This window comes from Adiantum capillus-veneris, chromosome 4 (genome assembly GCF_014529385.1).
Source record: "Adiantum capillus-veneris isolate H3 chromosome 4, ASM1452938v2, whole genome shotgun sequence".
Classification (NCBI taxonomy): domain Eukaryota; kingdom Viridiplantae; phylum Streptophyta; class Polypodiopsida; order Polypodiales; family Pteridaceae; genus Adiantum; species Adiantum capillus-veneris.
In genome coordinates, this window is record NC_140934.1 from 93,256,591 (window position 1) to 93,275,045 (window position 18,455).

Genomic DNA, 18,455 nt, shown 5'->3' on the forward strand with positions numbered 1-18,455 from the left:
AAACATGTGGGCTAATGTGGGTAAATGTCTAGAGAAATTTGGTGTAAAAACCCCAATGACTCAAATCAAGGAAGGCATCAAAGAGCTTGAAATGCCTCAACTAAATACTAGGCTAGTGCCATTAAACAAGGTAGGCGAGTATTACGAGGGAGAAGATGGAAACACCACCCTTCCTATGGAATTCAATGGTGTAAAAACCATGGCAATCCTTGACAGTGGAGCTGGTGTGGCCATTGCGACCAAAGAGGTTTGGAAAAAATGGGGAAAACCTGCCTTGATATCCACACGAATGATCCTGCAGCTTGCAGACGGACACAAGGAAAAGCCCCTAGGACTGCTAGAAAAAGTACTTGTTACTTCTTGTAGCATTGAATATGAACACACTTCTGCTGTTGTTGACTTTGGCAAGAAGAACAACTATGACATCATTCTGGGAAGACCATTCATGCGACAATTGAAAATGATCCAAGATTGGGGTTATGACCATATATACCTGAGACATATGGAAACCATAATAAAAATAAACTTGAGGGACCATAGCTATAGGGATGTGACGAGAACACCGGTTGAGGAGTTTGATTCCGCCACAGTAGCAGGATCAGAACTTTCAGCTTGGTTAGGTAAGCCTAAAGAACTGTGGATGTGTGGAGCTTCACAATGTGGTAGCTTGAAACTTGAGGAATGTATCCTAGAGCGGGTTATAGAGGATATGGACTATATCCCATAACCATTTCCTAAAGAAGAGTTAGAGCCTTTTGGATGGGAACACATCTTGGCTACTCTGGACGTGTGTGCCGTGGAGGATGCTCCCACAACAAAGTTTTGTGATGAAAATGGCTATGATGTCGTTCCGTATTTTGCAGTAAGTAATCCAGGAAAACGAAGAGATCCAGACATCAACAAGCTCTCGAAATAAGGAGCAAACAAAGAAATGTGGAGAATAAAAAAAAGAAGAAGACTCTGTAGAACACTTCGAGCTTCAAGAAGATCAACGACCCGGGAATCAATGTCATCGCTACATGAATAAAGTGCATAAAAAGTGGATTCCAAAGTCCTCGATGAAGACACAGCCACCACAAGCATCCTCATACATGGCTCCTAATAAGGATGCAAAGACTCAGCTAGGAGGAATACGACCAGAGCAACGAGCTAACGATGCTCTAATCAATGGGCTAGAAAAGTCCTCCAAGAAACTACCACCCACGAGCAAACAGACAGTAACTTTCCACTACCAGCCAAAAAATCAAGAGAAAGTATAAGAAGTCAACCTTGCTGAGGATAGTAGCGATAGTGATGAATCTTACGACATCCCCTCAGGCCATCACTATCACCAACCCCTTCAGCAACAACCATGACAGGTCAAAAGAACAGGACAACAAGTCAAAGCCAAAAAGCTCGACAAATCTGGATACCAAAAAGCCAGATCGGCCAAAAACAGATATGGATCAAGAAGACAAAGATCTCTAATGACAAATCACAAGATCCAACACCAAAACAAAAACAAGGAAAGCGTGCACGAATGGGTAAGAATATCACAAAGTCACAAGCTTTCACAACTCAGGTTTGGGCTCCAAAGAAGTTGATTCAAGCACAAAAAAGTCAGGAATTCATTTGGATTCCAAAACAACCACAGTATCAACTTTCAAAGCCTAAATCCCGTCCCCAACCAAGCATACAAGGGCTGAAGCAAAGACCACTGTTGTCTCACACAACAAAAAGGTGGATCCCAAAGAAGTCTCTTCAAACACAAACGAAGCATGGGCAAGTATGGGTTCCCAAACGAGCGTCAACAACAAAACAGCCAATAATCGCAAAGAAATGGGTCCCAAAGAAGAACAACAAAACTGATGTCAATGCATCACCGCTTGAATTCTTACAATTCTTCCTACGATTACAGTACAGTTAGAAGAGAGCAAGTCGCTTCAATCAAGCAACGATACAGGAGCTTCAAAGACCATTACATTGCTTAGAATAGGAAGCCTCGCCAACAAATGCCAATAAGCAAATTGCTTATACCCACATCTTGCACAACATAAATCTTTTCCATGCATTGACTGTGTATGCATAATAGGGCTACATTACAAGGCCTGCATAGGCACAACTTTTAATTGCCCAAGCACAACACATACACTTTGCGATACCCTGTCGTAAAGGATGACTCCAAATAGGAAGGGGGGAGGTATTCTGAATGCGAACCTAACATTACGACTATTAGAGGGCAATGTTTTGTGAGATGCATTGAATTTTTGCATTTTATTGTGATAATTTTTTGACGAAATTTAGAGTATATGCCCTCATAGTAGTGTTACAGAGAAGTATGGGGACAAAATCCATATATGAGCCCCTAGGGACATGTGTATAGTGTACATAGCATTTAGATTTCTATCTGAATGATTTTTCTTTTGTTAAGTTTTTTTAAAGATTTTCTTTGTTTATTATTAAGAAAAAATAAAAAATCCATAATCCACATGAAGAAAAGGCTGACGAGAGGCCTGAGCACTACAAAGAGAAGAAGGTACAGGGAAATGATGAAACTTCACGAAGTATGTCTCAGCAGCCACTACAACAGCCGAAGAACTTGTCACAAAGTAGTGTCAACATGCAACCGACAAGTCATAAAAGTCAAAGTCGAGTAGCTAAGCCACAAAATGAGTGAGGTGTTAGTCCCAAAGCTTCAAGCAATATTCTCTGTGGTCTAAGCATCTTAGCTATTCTAGGTACTGCTCAAGCTGGAAGAGTTGAGCATATTTACGTTGTGTCGCTCATGCTGGTATAGGTGAGCAAAAGAGTCGAAGTCTAAGTACTTAAGTCTAGTGAAGTGAAGGATAACGTCCAAAAGACACTTACGTACTGAGCACAGTGAGATACAAGTGGAGAAACTTCTACATCGACCACCCTTCTTGGAAAGGTGGAAGCTATTGAGACATCTTTTGATGTCACATGTGCTACATTTATTCCTCGAAACACCCATCATCTCCTTCTTTCACATTGCATGCTTTTGTTGACAAATTTCTCATATGCATATAGAGTGTCCCATAATTGGCACTTGCACCAGGCACTCTTTCCGTGTTTCACCCAAGCACTCACCTTTCATGAACATGTACTTCACGTTCAACTGCTCAACTCCAATAAGAGCGTATACCAAAGGCATTTTTTTCCCATCGGATTTTTTTCCCTTTGGTCATCCAGGTTTTAGACCCTACTCTAAAGACACCTATCACCATCCTCTTGTACACATTCCTTCTACATCAACAATAAGAAAATGCTACCCAAATCAATTGACAAATGAATTGCAGCACCAATTTCAGATCATAGCATACTTCTCCTCAATGGCGAGTTGAAGAATGGCCTGCAATGACAAAGCTGCAGACAACACTAACAACACGATTGCACAGGAACAAAGAAGTCCCCAATGAAGAAGAGCAGACATAAAAGTAATCAGAGGATCTCAAAAGATGAATGGTTATGATGATAGATGTCCGCTCTAATGGATCATAGTTCTTGTTGTGGTTCGACAAAGTTACAAGCAGTGCAACAGATGAAGCCAAAACGACAGCAAAGACCACATCGCCATTGACAATCAGGTCATGTCGGGGACGACATGACCGCGGAAGGGGGGAGTGTTGACCGCTGGGTCAACAACACAACATAACTCAAGTTTCGTACCAAAGTCTTATCTTTTGCAAGTTATGAAATGCTGCGGATTATGGCTATAAACATCATTTGTAATGAGTAGTTATTCTAGTTTCAGAAGCCGGGGTGCAATGGCACTTCCAGATTGTAAATACAAAGCTATTTGACCCTTTCAACCCCATTTTTGGTTTAACCTAAGGTAGCCTTAGTATATAAGGTACCTAGGTCATTTTGTAAAGGGGAGACTTTAATCATAATCAAAACTTTAGCGCTGCCGTCTACTGTGTGTGAGAGAGAAAGAGAGTGAGCGTGAGCTTTATCCCCTTTCTACGCCCGGCTGGCTCAACACATTGGAGATCCGACTGCACCATTGTTGTAGGCTTAAGGAGAGCTACGTGACAATGCCAAGCATTCCACGCGAGACGAAGCGCACACGCCGATGCATCTACGAGCTATTTGTGGCCGTAAGTGTATCAAACGATGTCTATTTTCTGTGTGCTAGTAGTCTATAGAATCGTTGCGACATAAGCTACACATAGGTACTCATAAATTTTAGTTTCGGGCACTTTCAAAATTCTCCTCTGTCATCCTACGTGTTTTCGGCAGATGGGTTTAGAGTGAGGGTTTTGAGTGTAGAAGCTTAGGGACATGTGTATCCTAGTGAGGGGATGGTGTTCCTTAAGTTTCATACGAATCTGGCATGATTAGGTGAGTTACCTTTCGTATGTGTGTATGTGGCTAGGTGGTGTAGTTGAGAGCAGTGAGGTTCTTGATTGTGGTTTAGTTGGCCTTCCAGAGTGTTGTATGTGTAGGGTGGTCTCAGCCTGACAAGCTAGAGAGATTTCCACTGTGTTCCTATCGTGTCATTAGTGTCCTCGATTGACATTATGTTGATCTAGGTAGTGTTTGCATGCACTTCATGGGTGTGTGAGTCGCTCCCGCAACAGTGTGGAACATGGAGAAGGCCGCACGAGGAGCTATTGCATGTAAAAGGGGTGTTTGGGAGGTAACGAGGGAAGAGGAGCTACCAGAGGGGAGAATCAATACAGGAGTTCAAAGGGATGGAGGGTTCATACTTGGTGAAGAGGGAAAAGAAGGAGAAATTACTTGTCCTCCCTCTCTCTTGAACTTGAGCTTGAAGAAGGCAACAAAAAGGCAAGGACAAGCATGAGGGATACGAGAGGGAAACATGAAGCAAAGGGAGGGAATGAGTCATTAGAATGAGGGAAGGAACAAAAGGGGTAAGTACTTGGGAAAGAAGGTAGTATGGGCATATAAGGGAGAAAAGAAGGGGGGTGAGGTACAAGGAAGGGGGGGATCAACTTCCTCTCTCTCCAAATTGATGATGGCAAAGAATGGAATTGGAGACTCTCTTCCTCTCTCTCAAAGTTTGTGAAGAAGGAACCATAGAAGATTAAGAAGGCTTCGTTGGATTACTAGGGAAGGGTAACAATGACTGAGTAGGAGAAGCAGAGAGGATACGAGAAGGAGATCAAGGGGCTTTTTTTAATGGGATCAAGGTGCAAAAGGGTTGGATGCGAAGAGAGAAACGAGGTTGCTAAGGGGTTTACATCTGCTACTATTTTCCTCGAATTTGGAATTAAAAGGAGACAATGGGTTTTTACATGTTCAAGGGCTCAGGGAAAGGGGGTGACAACAGATGGATTGTTGTCGATGTTTGAAGTAAGGACCAATATACATTCACTGAGGTACTCGAGTGTATGTAGCTATGAGGGCTTGGAAATGCATTGAGAAGATTCCAAGAGTTCTAATAGCTTTGTCCCTGTCAAAAATCTAATATCTAATACCTAACCAACCCAAATGATTTTCTCATATTAAATTGATCACTTAATGTGGGAGAATAAACGGGAACAAGTGTTAAGATATAGACATGTGCTTATAGATCTATCTCAACACGGGGCCAATGGTAAAGGGGCCCAAATGAGAGATGGTCTATCAAAGAGCAAGGCTAACAAATGGAGCATAAGACCTTAGGGCTAGCTTCATTGAAGACCTCCAATAATGTGTGTAAAAGGCCTTTGACCTTAGGTGAGCTAGGGCTGACCTTGAGGCGCGGGAACCCGACCCAGCTCGAGGTGCTTGTCCTGCTTGTCATGCTTGATGACTAAGGTGCTTGAGGTGCTTGATGATTGAGGTGCTTGAGATGCTTGAGATGTTAGGGTTGCACTTGAGGTGAGAACCCAACCCAAGCTTAAAGTGCTTAAGAGCCAAGCTTGTGGTGGGAACTGGGCCTATGCATGAGGGGCTTGAGGTGTCAAAAAGTCAAAGATTCAATCCCTACAAGGAGGGGGCGAGCCCTACATGAGGGGGGATGAGAGAGAACACCCACACACTCACACAAGGCATGCAAAAGGGACACTTGTCAAGTTTCTCCTCATGGTGTGCCTGAAGCCTATTGGTTTGTTACCCAAGGGGTCCAATGATAATTTAGGATATTTAATTAATTGATTTTGCATTTATCAAGTCCTCTCTCTCCAAGGGGAAAGGGGGACACTTGTCTCATGGCTACCCTTGCTGCTTGTAATGCCTCCTGCTTGTGATTGGCTAGGCCTGGAGGGGTCCAATGAGCTTCAAGCATGAGCTACAAGGGGGGGTCGACCCAAGCAAGCTAGGGGGTTTCTTAGGGGGTATACTCACCCACACACACTCACAAACACTCTCATTGTGTGCTATGCAAAGTGCAAGAGCTCCCTCCCCTTCTCCAAGCAAGTAGAGGTTGAGAGCCTACACCAACACTCTTGGATATGGAGTGCAAATCCAACCAAGAGCTATGCTTCAATGCTTAAGCTTTCCATCTCCTTCTTATTCATTACTATGCTATTATGTATGCTAGCAACAAGATTTATGATAAGTGAGGAACTAATTCTTTCTCCTACGAAATGTTTCTTCTTCCTCTTCCCTACCCTCATTCCCTGCTAGCTCTCTCCACCTTCGAAGGTGTTTGAGGTCTTGGGACTGAGGCTTGGGATAGTTAAAGCTTTCTTTAAGTTTATGTTATTTTTGTAATGCATGAAGCTTTCCATCTTCATTGCATCACCTAGGTCACAAGGAACACAAAGATTGTATTGTAACAAGTCTCTCTTAATGGGAGAAATCATAATACAAATGCCTATTGGAGGGGGGACCGGCTCCACATAAATCCGGTCAACGGTTGTCATGTTCTCTAAATTCTCTCTCTTGCAAAAGTATTGTTCATGCCAAGTTAACTAATTGCTATGATTAAGTTGCTATCTTCAACTATGTTCACCCGCTATGCTCACAAAGTCATTTCTCAAAAGTACTCTCATTAATTTCCGCTACTCTCAAGTTAAATAGGCCAATTCCATTACATTGGTATCAGAATATTTGGTTTCTCTTTTCTTGCTTAAGAAGAGAGGTCCTTAAGTAGCCTATAAATGGTTGATGTTGTTAATTATATTAGGGTAAGTGGAACTACGATCTATTATCAGTTTTGTTGAGCCCACTATGTGGGGGATGGTGCACACCTCGGGAGCTTTGGACTTAATAATGGAGTCTTTTTAGACTTGCCTACGGCTTTACCATTATTGAGCCATAAGAAGTCCGAAAGGAGCTAGCCCTTGGCAACTCTGCTATGTTAGACCTACTCCTCTACTCTCTATAATTAACCACTTCGAGCCGTGGGTGTAGATACTTAAGAGCCGATTTTCAAAGGCTAAGAGGAGTGGCAACTAAGGTTTTGAATTGCCAAAGCATACACTAAGTACATACATAAATTTTGTTAACATGGCTGACAATAATCAAGAGAGTAGAATGAACATTGATAGCTTTGATTTTGCACATGAAGGTGCTAATGATGATGCTCCCATGTTTGTGAATTATCTCGTCACTAGGTTGCAGCAAGCTATGGGCAACCCTGCTTTGCAAGCCAAAGTTACTCAACAACTTCGTGCTTATGGAATTTCCCTTCCTTTCCAAGAGGAGAGAGAGCTTAGGAGGCCTCTTGAAGAGACCCCCAAAAGAAGACTCTCTCCCATTCGAGAGGAGGAATCCAAAGAGCAAGAAAGAAATGAAAGTTTAAGTGTGGCTCCACGAAGACGGCGGTCTAGACGATCGCCCACTCCTCCCGAGAGGAAAAGATCAACACATAGTCCTTCTCCTCATCACTCTGAAAGGCAAGAGAGGAAACAAAGGAAGAAAAGGGCTAGGAAGAGGTAACCCTTTTCTCCTTCTTCTTCACCTTCCTCCTCTTCTGACGAAAGTTATGGCTATTCTCCTGGAGAATACAAGAGGGGAGGACATTGCAAATCATTTCCTGCATGGCGAAGGTCACAAAAGCTAAAGAAGTTCAAGGAGGGAGGAAAGAGTATCTCTTTTCTCACCTATGATGGCACCTTCGGTGCTACCGACAAAGTGTTGGCCTTCATCCAGAAATTTGATGCGGCCTTTGGAGATGAGGGCTTCACAGAGTCCTCCAAGCTATGCCATGTAGCTATGCACTTCCAAAAATCAGCTCGTCAATGGTGGGCTAGCCTTCGTGGAAATGGTGAAGCCCCAAAGACATGGAAAACTCTACAAGTTTCCATCATGAAGCAATTCCTTGCAAGCGATGCAAAGGACAAAGTGCTTACCGAATGGCGCAGCTTGAAGCTCCTCTCCCATGAGTCTATCCACAAATATGTAGACAAAGTTTTGGGATTTACATCTCAAGGCTACTGTCTTTCAAAAGATAGACTTTGTCGAGCAAAGGCAGCAATTCTGTGCGGGATTACCTGAAGAGATGGCCGAATACATCAACTCTCAATGTCCTGGTACTATTAGCGAAGTAATACATCACACCATGGTTGCTTCATACATCAATTTCCATCAAGGGGCTAGACGTAATGTCAAGCCCATGGAAAACAAAGACAAAAATGATGCAAAGGGGAAAACCAATGTTCAAAATACTTCCCAAGTCACTTCCAACAACAACAACAATCGGTCCAAGGAGAAGGGAGTTTACAAAGGTAAAAACAAACTCTCTCTTGAAGAGCTTGAAGCTTTTCGCAAGGACCATAAGTGTTTCAAGTGTGGGGAGCAAGGAAATGGCTATCGTTCTTGTCCCAAGAAGAATACTCGCAATGAGACTCCTAGGGCTTCCACCATCGAAGCTCCAAAAGAGGATGCTCATTGCAAAGGATCATCACTTTCCTATGCTTGGGGAAAGGTAAGAGAGCATGATACCTTCATCGTGTTTGACCCTGGCTCTACTTTCAACTTCATATCAACGGAGTTGGCCACCAAGTTGGGTATTCAAGCTTTTGAGATGGGAGATATAGTAGTGGCTGATGCAGATTTCAAGGGACAACAAGCCTCTGTTACTCCCTTGATTGGGAAGTTGAGGCTTCATGTCCAAAGCTATGTCGATAAAGAAGACTTCTTCATCTCTCCTCTCCAACATGAGGATGTTATCCTAGGGGCACCATGGTTTGATAGCATGGCTGCCAACATGAAGTTCCCTGAAAGGAAAATCTACTTCACCTATAGGGGAAAGAACATGTATATAGATGCTAGTGAGCGTGGTCGCACTATTCCACTTGTAAATCCTCTTGCTTTTGATAAGTTAATGAAGAGCTCAGTTTCTGCGTACATGATTTTTGTCAAAGAGTCTCTAAAAGATACTAATGTTTCATCAAATGTAAATGGTAGGAATCAAGAAGAGTTAGACTTGTCTAATTTTCTAAAAGGATTCCAAGATGTGTTCATCGATGATATCCCTATGGACTTACCTCCAAAATGAGGGGATGATGACCATCGCATTGAGCTCCTTCCTGGAAGCTCACCACCTAACAAGCCTCCTTATCGAGTCTCACAAGCTCAACAAGAGGAGATCATGAGGCAAGTACAAGAGCTGGTAGACAAAGGGATGGTGAGGCCTAGTTCCTCTCCCTTTTGTTCTCCAGTCCTTCTAGTACAAAAGAAAGATGGTACATATCGTATGTGTGTGGACTATCGAGCACTAAACCATATCACTATCAAAAACAGATTTCCCGTACCTCGGGTAGAAGATCTGTTTGATAAGCTACAAGGCTCTACCTACTTCAGTAGGATTGAACTTAAGAGTGGCTATCATCAAATAAGGATAGTGGATGAAGATATCTTAAAGACCGCGTTTCGCACAACGTTTGGTCTTTATGAATATCTAGTCATGCCTTTTGGCTTGACCAATGCACCAGCTACGTTCAATAGTTTGATGGAGAAATTTTTTAGACCATACCGCAAATTCACTGGAGTGTTCTTTGATGATATCATCATCTACTCCAAGTCTTTGGAGGAACATAAGCAACATCTCCAAGTGATTTTTCAAGCATTGAGGGAGAATAAGCTTTTTCTCAACCAAAAGAAAAGCGAATTCTTCCTTCACGAGATTCAGTACCTAGGTCATGTTATCTCTAAAGATGGTATCCGAATGGATCCATCAAAGTTAGAGGTAATAAAAGCATGGCCTAACTCAAGAAATCTACATGAGCTAAGAAGCTTTGTTGGTATGTGTGCATACTATAGACGCTTCATAGCAAAATTCTCTCAAGTTGCAGGACCACTACACGACTTAACTAAGAAGAACATTAAGTATGTATGGACTGCTAAGGAGCAAAATGCTTTTGAAAAGCTCAAAGAGAAGCTTACTTCCCAACCAGTCCTCGTGCTTTCGGATCTCTCAAAGCCATTTGAGGTCCAATGTGATGCTTGTGGAGATTGCCTTGGAGCAGTTTTGCTTCAAGAAGGGCATGCCATAGCATACGAGAGCCAAAGGCTCAATATTGATGAACGAGTCTTGGGCATTTATGAGAAAGAGCTTTTGGCTGTTTTACATGCCCTAGACACATGGAAGCACTACCTATTGGGGACTCCATTTATCCTACGAACCGACCACCAAAGTCTCAAGTATTTCATGATGCAAACCAAGCTTTCCGACAAACAAATGAGGTGGGCAAATTTTCTTTCGCAATTTAATTTCCATATTGCTCACATAGCTGGTAAGCACAATCAAGTGGCCGATGCACTTTCACGACGACCCAAAGTTAATGCGGTGTCTATAACTACTCACAATGATCTATCCTCTATGATAGATGAGTATGCTACTGACCTTGGCTTTAGAGACATAATGTCAGCCCTTGCTTTGGGGAAGGAAGAGGAACCATTCACCTTGCAGGATGGTTATCTTCTCCACGGCAATAGGCTATGTGTTGCCCATTCCCTTCGTGAGAAAGTTATGTATGAATCCCATGCTCCTCCATATGCGGGGCATAGAGGTATTCAACCTACTCTCCGAGGAGTAGAGACGTACTTCTATTGGCCTACCATGAAAGTGGACATACAAGAGTATGTTTCAAAATGTGTAGTATGCCAAAAGACCAAGTATGATAGAGGGAAGCAACCTGGATTACTCCAGCCATTGCCTATCCCAAATTCACCATGGGAGAGTATATCCATGGATTTCATCTTTGGATTACCCAAGTCTATCCATGGGAATACAGGAATATGGACAATAGTCGACAAGTTTAGCAAGCAAGCACATTTTATTCCTGTCAAAAAGACTATTAAGGCACATCAAATGGCAACTCTCTTCATATCTCAGATTTTCAAGCACCATGGATTACCCACATCCATCGTGTCCGATAGAGACCTAGAATGACCAGTAATTTTTGGAAAGGTCTCTTTGAAAATCTAGGAACGAGATTGAATTTCTCTTCGGCCTATCACCCACAAACGGATGGCCAAAGTGAGATAGCCAATCTTACGATACTCGATCTACTCAAGATTTATGTTACCGAAGTAGATCAACGCTCACAATGGGAAAAGTACTTACCTCTTGTAGAGTATGCTTACAATAATATTGTACATACTTCTACGGGAAAAGCACCTTTTGAGATCATTGAGGGAAGACCTAAAAGTTTCTTGCTACTCAAAGTACATGGAAGATCTTCGCCGCCGATGAGTATAGCTGTGATCTACAAGAATCTTTTCAAAAGATTAGGGAGGCTATATCCATCTCTCAACAAAGGCAGAAAGCTGTTGTTGATAAGCACAGAAGAGGCTTAATGTTCAAAGAAAATGATTGGGTCTTACTCAAGTTTCCTAAGGCTCGATTAAGGCAAACGACGGGCAAAAATCCTACGGGCCATCAAAAGTATTATGCTAAACTAGCAAAAAGATACTATGGTCCTTTCCAAATCTTGAAGCCCATCAATGAGACGACTTATCAACTCAAGTTTCCCAACCATTGGCTCATACACAATGCCTCTCATGTAAGCCTACTTCAGCCCTACAAAGGAGAGCCACCAACTGAACCAATTATTGAAGACCCTCTCGAAGTTGAAGACCAAGAAGATGTGCTACAACCCAAAGCTGTCCTTCGGCATGAAGACAAGGTACTACGACATGGTAAGATTATCCGACGGTATCTTATTAAGTTAAAAATTATCCTTTTGAAGATGCTAAATGGCTACAAGGAATACAGCTTAAGGATAGTATGAACCTTGTCAATGCTTACAATGCTACATTAGAGTAAGCAAATATACAAATTTCTTTTAAATGACTCATTTTTTTGTCTTATAAGACTAGTCCTCTTTTTAATTGTGCACAAATTTAACTATTATGCATGCTTAGAATCATGTTTGTGATGATGACGTCTCTCAAACACCAAGTAGAATTTGTCACTCTACTTTGGGAGAATGAAATGGACTAAAGAGCAGACATGCTTGCGGCAGCTATGTCTCCCAAGCACCAAATGGATTAGTCATCCATCTTGGAAAGATGTCGTAGGGTAAAAAGGGATCCTCTACCCGCTAAGTAAAATTGACTAATGACTAAGGCTTTATCTCTTCTACCTCATAGTCGAGGACGACTATGATTTCAAGAGAGAGGTAATGTCATAAAATCTAATATCTAATATCTAACCAACCCAAATGATTTTCTCATATTAAATTGATCTCTTAGTGTGGGAGAATAAACGGGAACAAGTGTTAAGATATAAACATGTGCTTATAGATCTATCTCAACACGGGGCCAATGATAAAGGGGCCCAAATGAGAGATGATCTATCAAAGAGCAAGGCTAACAAATGGAGCATAAGACCTTAGGGTTAGCTTCATTGAAGACCTCCAATAATGTGTGTAAAAGGCCTTTGACCTTAGGTAAGCTAGGGCTGACCTTGAGGCACGGGAACCCGACCCAACTCGAGGTGTTTGTCATGCTTGATGACTAAGGTGCTTGAGGTGCTTGATGATTGAAGTGCTTAATTATTGAGATGCTTGAGGTGCTTGACATGCTTGAGATGCTAGGGTTGCACTTGAGGTGAGAACTTAGCCCAAGCTTAAAGTGCTTAAGAGCCAAGCTTGTGGTGGGAACTGGGCCTATGCATGAGAGGCTTGAGGTGTCAAAAAGTCAAAGATTCAATCCCTACAAGGAGGGGGCGAGCCCTACATGAGGGGGGGTGAGAGAGAACACCCACACACTCACACAAGGCTTGCAAAAGGGACACTTGTCAAGTTTCTCCTCATGTTGCCCTCATGGTGTGCCTGAAGCCTATTGGTTTGTTACCCAAGGGGTCCAATGATAATTTAGGATATTTAATTAATTGATTTTGCATTTATCAAGTCCTCTCTCTCAAAGGGGAAAGGGGGACACTTGTCTCATGGCTACCCTTGCTGCTTGTAATGCCTCCTGCTTGTGATTGGCTAGGCCTGGAGGGGTCCAATGAGCTTCAAGCATGAGCTACAAGGGGGGGTCGACCCAAGCAAGCTAGGGATTTTCTTAGGGGGTATACTCACCCACACACACTCACAAACACTCTCATTGTGTGCTATGCAAAGTGCAAGATCTCCCTCTCCTTCTCCAAGCAAGTGGAGGTTGAGAGCCTACACCAACACTCTTGGATATGGAGTGCAAATCCAACCAAGAGCCATGCTTCAATGCTTAAGCTTGCCATCTCCTTCTTATTCATTACTATGTATTATGTATGCTAGCAACAAGAGTTATGATAAGCGAGGAACTAATTCTTTCTCCTACGAAATGTTTCTTCTTCCTCTTCCCTACCCTCATTCCTTGCTAGCTCTCTCCACCTTCGAAGGTGTTTGAGGTCTTGGGACTGAGGCTTGGGATAGTTAAAGCTTTCTTTAAGTTTATGTTATGTTTGTGATGCATGAAGCTTTCCATCTTCATTGCATCACCTAGGTCACAAGGAACACAAAGATTGTATTGTAACAAGTCTCTCTTAATGGGAGAAATCATAATGCAAATGCCTATTGGAGGGGTGACCAGCTCCACATAAATCCATTCCTCAACTGTTGTCATGTTCTCTAAATTCTCTCTCTTGCAAAATTATTGTTCATGCCAAGTTAGCTAATTGCTATGATTAAATTGCTATCTTCAACTATGTTCACCCGCTATGCTCACAAAGTCATTTCTCAAAAGTACTCTCATTAATTTCCGCTACTCTCAAATTAAATAGGCCAATTCCATTACATGTCCCTATTGCTCGTGTTGTTTTACCTAGAACATGCTTGTTGGGATAGTAGGCATGTGCATGCACATGCATTGATTGCATTGTTTGTGAAGTGTATGATTATTCCTCTCATTTGTTCAACAAAAACAACAAGACATGCTTAGGACATTCTAGCTGGATTGTATGTAGATTGCAACGAGAGAAGAATAGCATATCTTTGCAAACAATTAGAATCAAAGATGAAATGGACAATTTATTTTTACTAAGATAAAAGATATCAATGAGAAACTTATTGCTATGGATAAAGTCATTCATGACCATTCACTTGTGCAGAATGTCTCTTGGATGCATTGCTAGATTCATATGAAAATTTTGCTTCAACTTTGAGGCTCATTGGCTAAGGGCAACGATAACACTATTAAGTTTGATGAGTTGGTCAATTTTCTATTACAGGAGGCTATGTCAAGGAAAAATAGGGCTAAGCAACGCGTTGTTGATCAGTCGTTTGTCGTTGCATAAAGAAGAAGAAGCAACAACAATGCTCTCTTGGTAGCAAACCATACGTGACAAATGCCTCCCATAATAGCATTGCATCTGGTAAGTCTGGTGAGAAAGGAAAGAAAAAAGTTGCATTGCAGGTATTGTGGAGCTGCTAATTATTTAATAAAGCACTGTCCTCAGCTAAAGGCTAAAGAGGCACATAAGAAAGAAAGTGAATCTGATTTAAATGCAATCATTGTTGCAGAATCTGCAAATACTATTGTTGATGTAGAATGGGATTTTAGTGCACAGTGTTAATACGACCCATTTGTCCACGATGCATGCGTGATTGAGGCTGCAGATTCACATATATGGTATTGTGGATGATAGATGCATTGTTCACGATCTTACTTTAGGTGATACTATTGTGGCATTAGGTACATTGTCTTGTGGGTGTACAAGCTCAATTCTTATGACAAGTGTGTGAAAAAATTTGCACATGCAGTTACAAATGTGAAACTATAGCATGCACATTTTGGACATCTAAATTTACCAGTTTGATGTGTTTGCAAAAATATGATATGGTTGCGTCATTGCCCTCTTTAGAGGCACCAACTAAGCATGTCTGTGAAGGTTGTATTTTGTGGAAAATACAACGTTTGAAGTTTCCAAAAGGTGGTTCAATGCTAGCTATTTGCAAGTTGTAGCTTGTTCACAATGATATTTCCGGCCCAATGTGAACTCCTTCTTTTAGTAAGTATTTGTATTTTGTGAGTGTCATTGATGACTACTCAGGGCACACATAGTTATAGCGGTTAAGGCTAAGTTCGAAGTATTTATTTGCTTCAAACAATTTTTGTTGTTGATTGAAAATGTATGAATGAAAATGTCTTTGTTGTTGATTGAAAATGTATGTGGTTGTACTATGTGCACCCTCCGTTCTGATCGAGCGGTCGAGGGGAGGGAATATGTCAAAAGAATTTGATGCATTTTTGGTTGGACGTGGGATAAATAACCAATGTATAATGCCTTATACACCTCAACAAAATGGTGTTGTTGAGAGAATAAATAGGTTACTTATGGAGATGGCACGATGTATGGTCAAAAGTCAAGCTTTCCCACATGCTTTTTGGCTAGAGGTAGTCATATGTGTTGCCTACATACTAAACATGTGTCCCACCAAAACTTTGTAGTCTATGACTCCAAATGAGGCATGGCATCATCAAAAGCCATCTATTGGTCACTTGCGTATTTTTGGTTGCTTGGCTTATGCTCTAGTGCCACAAAAACAATGCATGGAGTTGGATGATAAGATTGTCAAATATATCATTGTTGGTTATAGTGCTGAAAGCAAGGGTTACAGGTTATATCATTCGCAATCAAAACATACCTTAACTACTTGAGATGTTGTTTTTATGGAAGATGTAGTTCAACCCTTGTTGTCATGTACTAAAGAGATAGGTGTAAGGTCACATGACATTTTTGATACCTTGTTGCCTCTTTGAATGGTAGGAATACAAATGTATGTCCAAATGAGACAAATATTCAGCCGACGCAAGTTTTAAGTGAGGTCAAAGATCAATTTATTTCTGATACAGATGTAAATGATGCACTTGATGAGGATAGGGCTAAAAAAGAGGAAGCTAGAGGTATGCCAAAATGGTTGGTGCATACTTCACGAGGGCTTTGTGTGACAGTAAATTGGATGCACCTTTATCTAGTCTCACTTGTTTGAGTTCTCATCATGCTTCTTGTGCATTAGATTGTTATGCTTTGGCCATGTCAAGTATGTGTGACGAGGTTGAACTTCTTACACTTCATGAAGCACAAAGGTGCAAGGAATCCCTTTCCATCCACTGTTCACACATCACGACGAAAATCGAAATGATAGTATACATGGTTAGGAATGTAAACAACTAGCTTGATTCTTAGAATCGACGGCTAAACTCGCCTCGATTCAAGTATACTTAGCTCAGTTAGTCCAAACTCCAAGATCTCTATTTTGATGAGGAAAATGAGTTTCTTCCGAGGGGTCACCACAAGGAATGGTGGACACGGACCATTTTGTGTATCCAATCGTAGCAACCCAAACGATACACTCTCCTTCTACGGCCGGCCCATCTGAACTTCGCGTAGCCTCCTCACTATCTCACACGAGCATGGGCATGAGGGGATCAATGGCCCACACCCATTTCGGGGATCTAAGCCGTCCGATGCGGTTTGTGTAAATTCGGGAAAAAATAGTGCTGATGCCCATTCTCAAATTCTATATTTTTGGGAAATTGGTTTGTCCAATGTCCATTGTCTTGGAACTTGAGAAGCTAGAAGCCTAGAGGTGGCGGAGTGTGAATGGTGAACATTATTGAATGTCTAATTTGAGAATGTAGCGGACTCTAGTTAATGTGCAGGATCTTTCTGTGTGACAAACAACTTGAGTGCAAGTGCGCTAATTTTGAGCGTGCACATTCCTTGAGGAGGAGTAGCCTAGAGAGAGTAGACTGGGAGAATACAAGGATTCGCAGGTTTCATGCTTCTCTTCAGCCCGCACACAGAGTCGGGCGGCTTTCTTCCGCATCTTCAATAGCTCCACTGTTTTTCTGGGAAGTCGAGCCTCCATGGCTACTGCAGAGTTAAGAGCTCGGCTCATCGCTTTCACACACAGCGCAAAAGCTTCATCATCAGATCCCAAATCCTCTGCAGGATCTTAATTTCGCTGGCGCCTTCGCAATCATTTCCTATTCTTGATGTTGCTTCTTTTTAATTGCAGAAGTCCATATTTGCTCCGCTTTGGAGATCGGAGACATCGACGCAGGTGTCCCCCTCAGCATAATACAATTTTACGCCTCTATCTTCTCGCTCTTGGAGGGTTAGCAACTCTGTGCCATGGTAGCAGTTGATTTATAACCTGATCAAGACAGACACTCGGTGGGTTGGTTAAGATGGGGTCTGTCTGCTGTACCGCTTCACGGGCACAGGACATGACCGAGGCCAGCGATGGATGGTCTATGGAACAGACCAGGCATGTGAATACCAGAGCAACCCACGGGGCTCTATCCCCTCCTCCCATCTCTTCTCAGTGGGACAGGAGACCACATTTTTCCGATCTTGCAGCAAGCTATAATGGTATGCTGCTCCACAGGACAGCTTCTTCTTCTAGTAGAAGCTGCAGTAATAGCATCAGCAGTGAGAGTCGTACGACCGCTTCTCATCGGCGCTGCGAGACGTCAGATGGCCTGCTTGCAGTCTTCAATAGCCCATCTGACAGCTTCCGTTATTTGCAACGGCCACTAGATCATATCGCTGATTCAATCACCATACCCTCAGGTGAGCAGGCATTCTCTTACCCTCTAAACTTTTACTAGGCTTTGTGGTAATGTGGTGTAATGAATAGCCAACAAGGCCACACTAACAAAAAAAACAGCACATTTGAAATAAATTGATTGGACAATGATAGTTCTAGAATCATAATTATTCTCAGTCACAATCGACCATTCCTGAAGTAAATTCCAGTACTGGTCATGCTTGAATTTTGGGCGTGGTGGTGTTTAGAGCTTTTCAAGGTTGGAACATTGTTGCTGAGTGTGAAGTTGAGCAGGGCTATTTGTGAAGTGCCAGCTGTAGGGTACCATTCACTGTTCCCCCCTTGGAAGCATCTTGAGCTGAAGTGCCAATAATGCTTCTGAAAACAGTTTGGGTACCTTGAAAGAAATACGACTGTAGATGTATTGCATATCTGATACTGACTAAGAAGGTATCCTTTGCAATTTGTTACGTCTTACCTTATTATCTTGTAGCGATGGCAGGACACAGGGATGAATGAAGAGATAGAGATGGTTAATTCTGTGCAGTCCCTCTAAGTGGGGAATGCTAAGTGTTG

The 18,455-nt window shown here is 42.2% G+C and overlaps 1 protein-coding gene across 2 annotated transcripts in view; it reads left to right on the forward strand.

Moving 5' to 3' along the window:
• The first annotated feature begins 16,957 nt into the window (after positions 1-16,957).
• LOC147459610 (uncharacterized) overlaps positions 16,958-18,455 on the forward strand; it is a 31,383-nt gene continuing 29,885 nt past the window's right edge. The window contains exon 1 of one of the 2 annotated variants that reach the window (XM_086510828.1): positions 16,958-17,902. In XM_086510828.1, coding sequence (XP_086366954.1) covers positions 17,518-17,902 — 385 coding nt within the window. In that variant the 5' untranslated portion in view covers positions 16,958-17,517. The remainder of the gene's footprint in view (positions 17,903-18,455) is intronic. The other variant, XM_086510829.1, reaches the window with a different exon arrangement.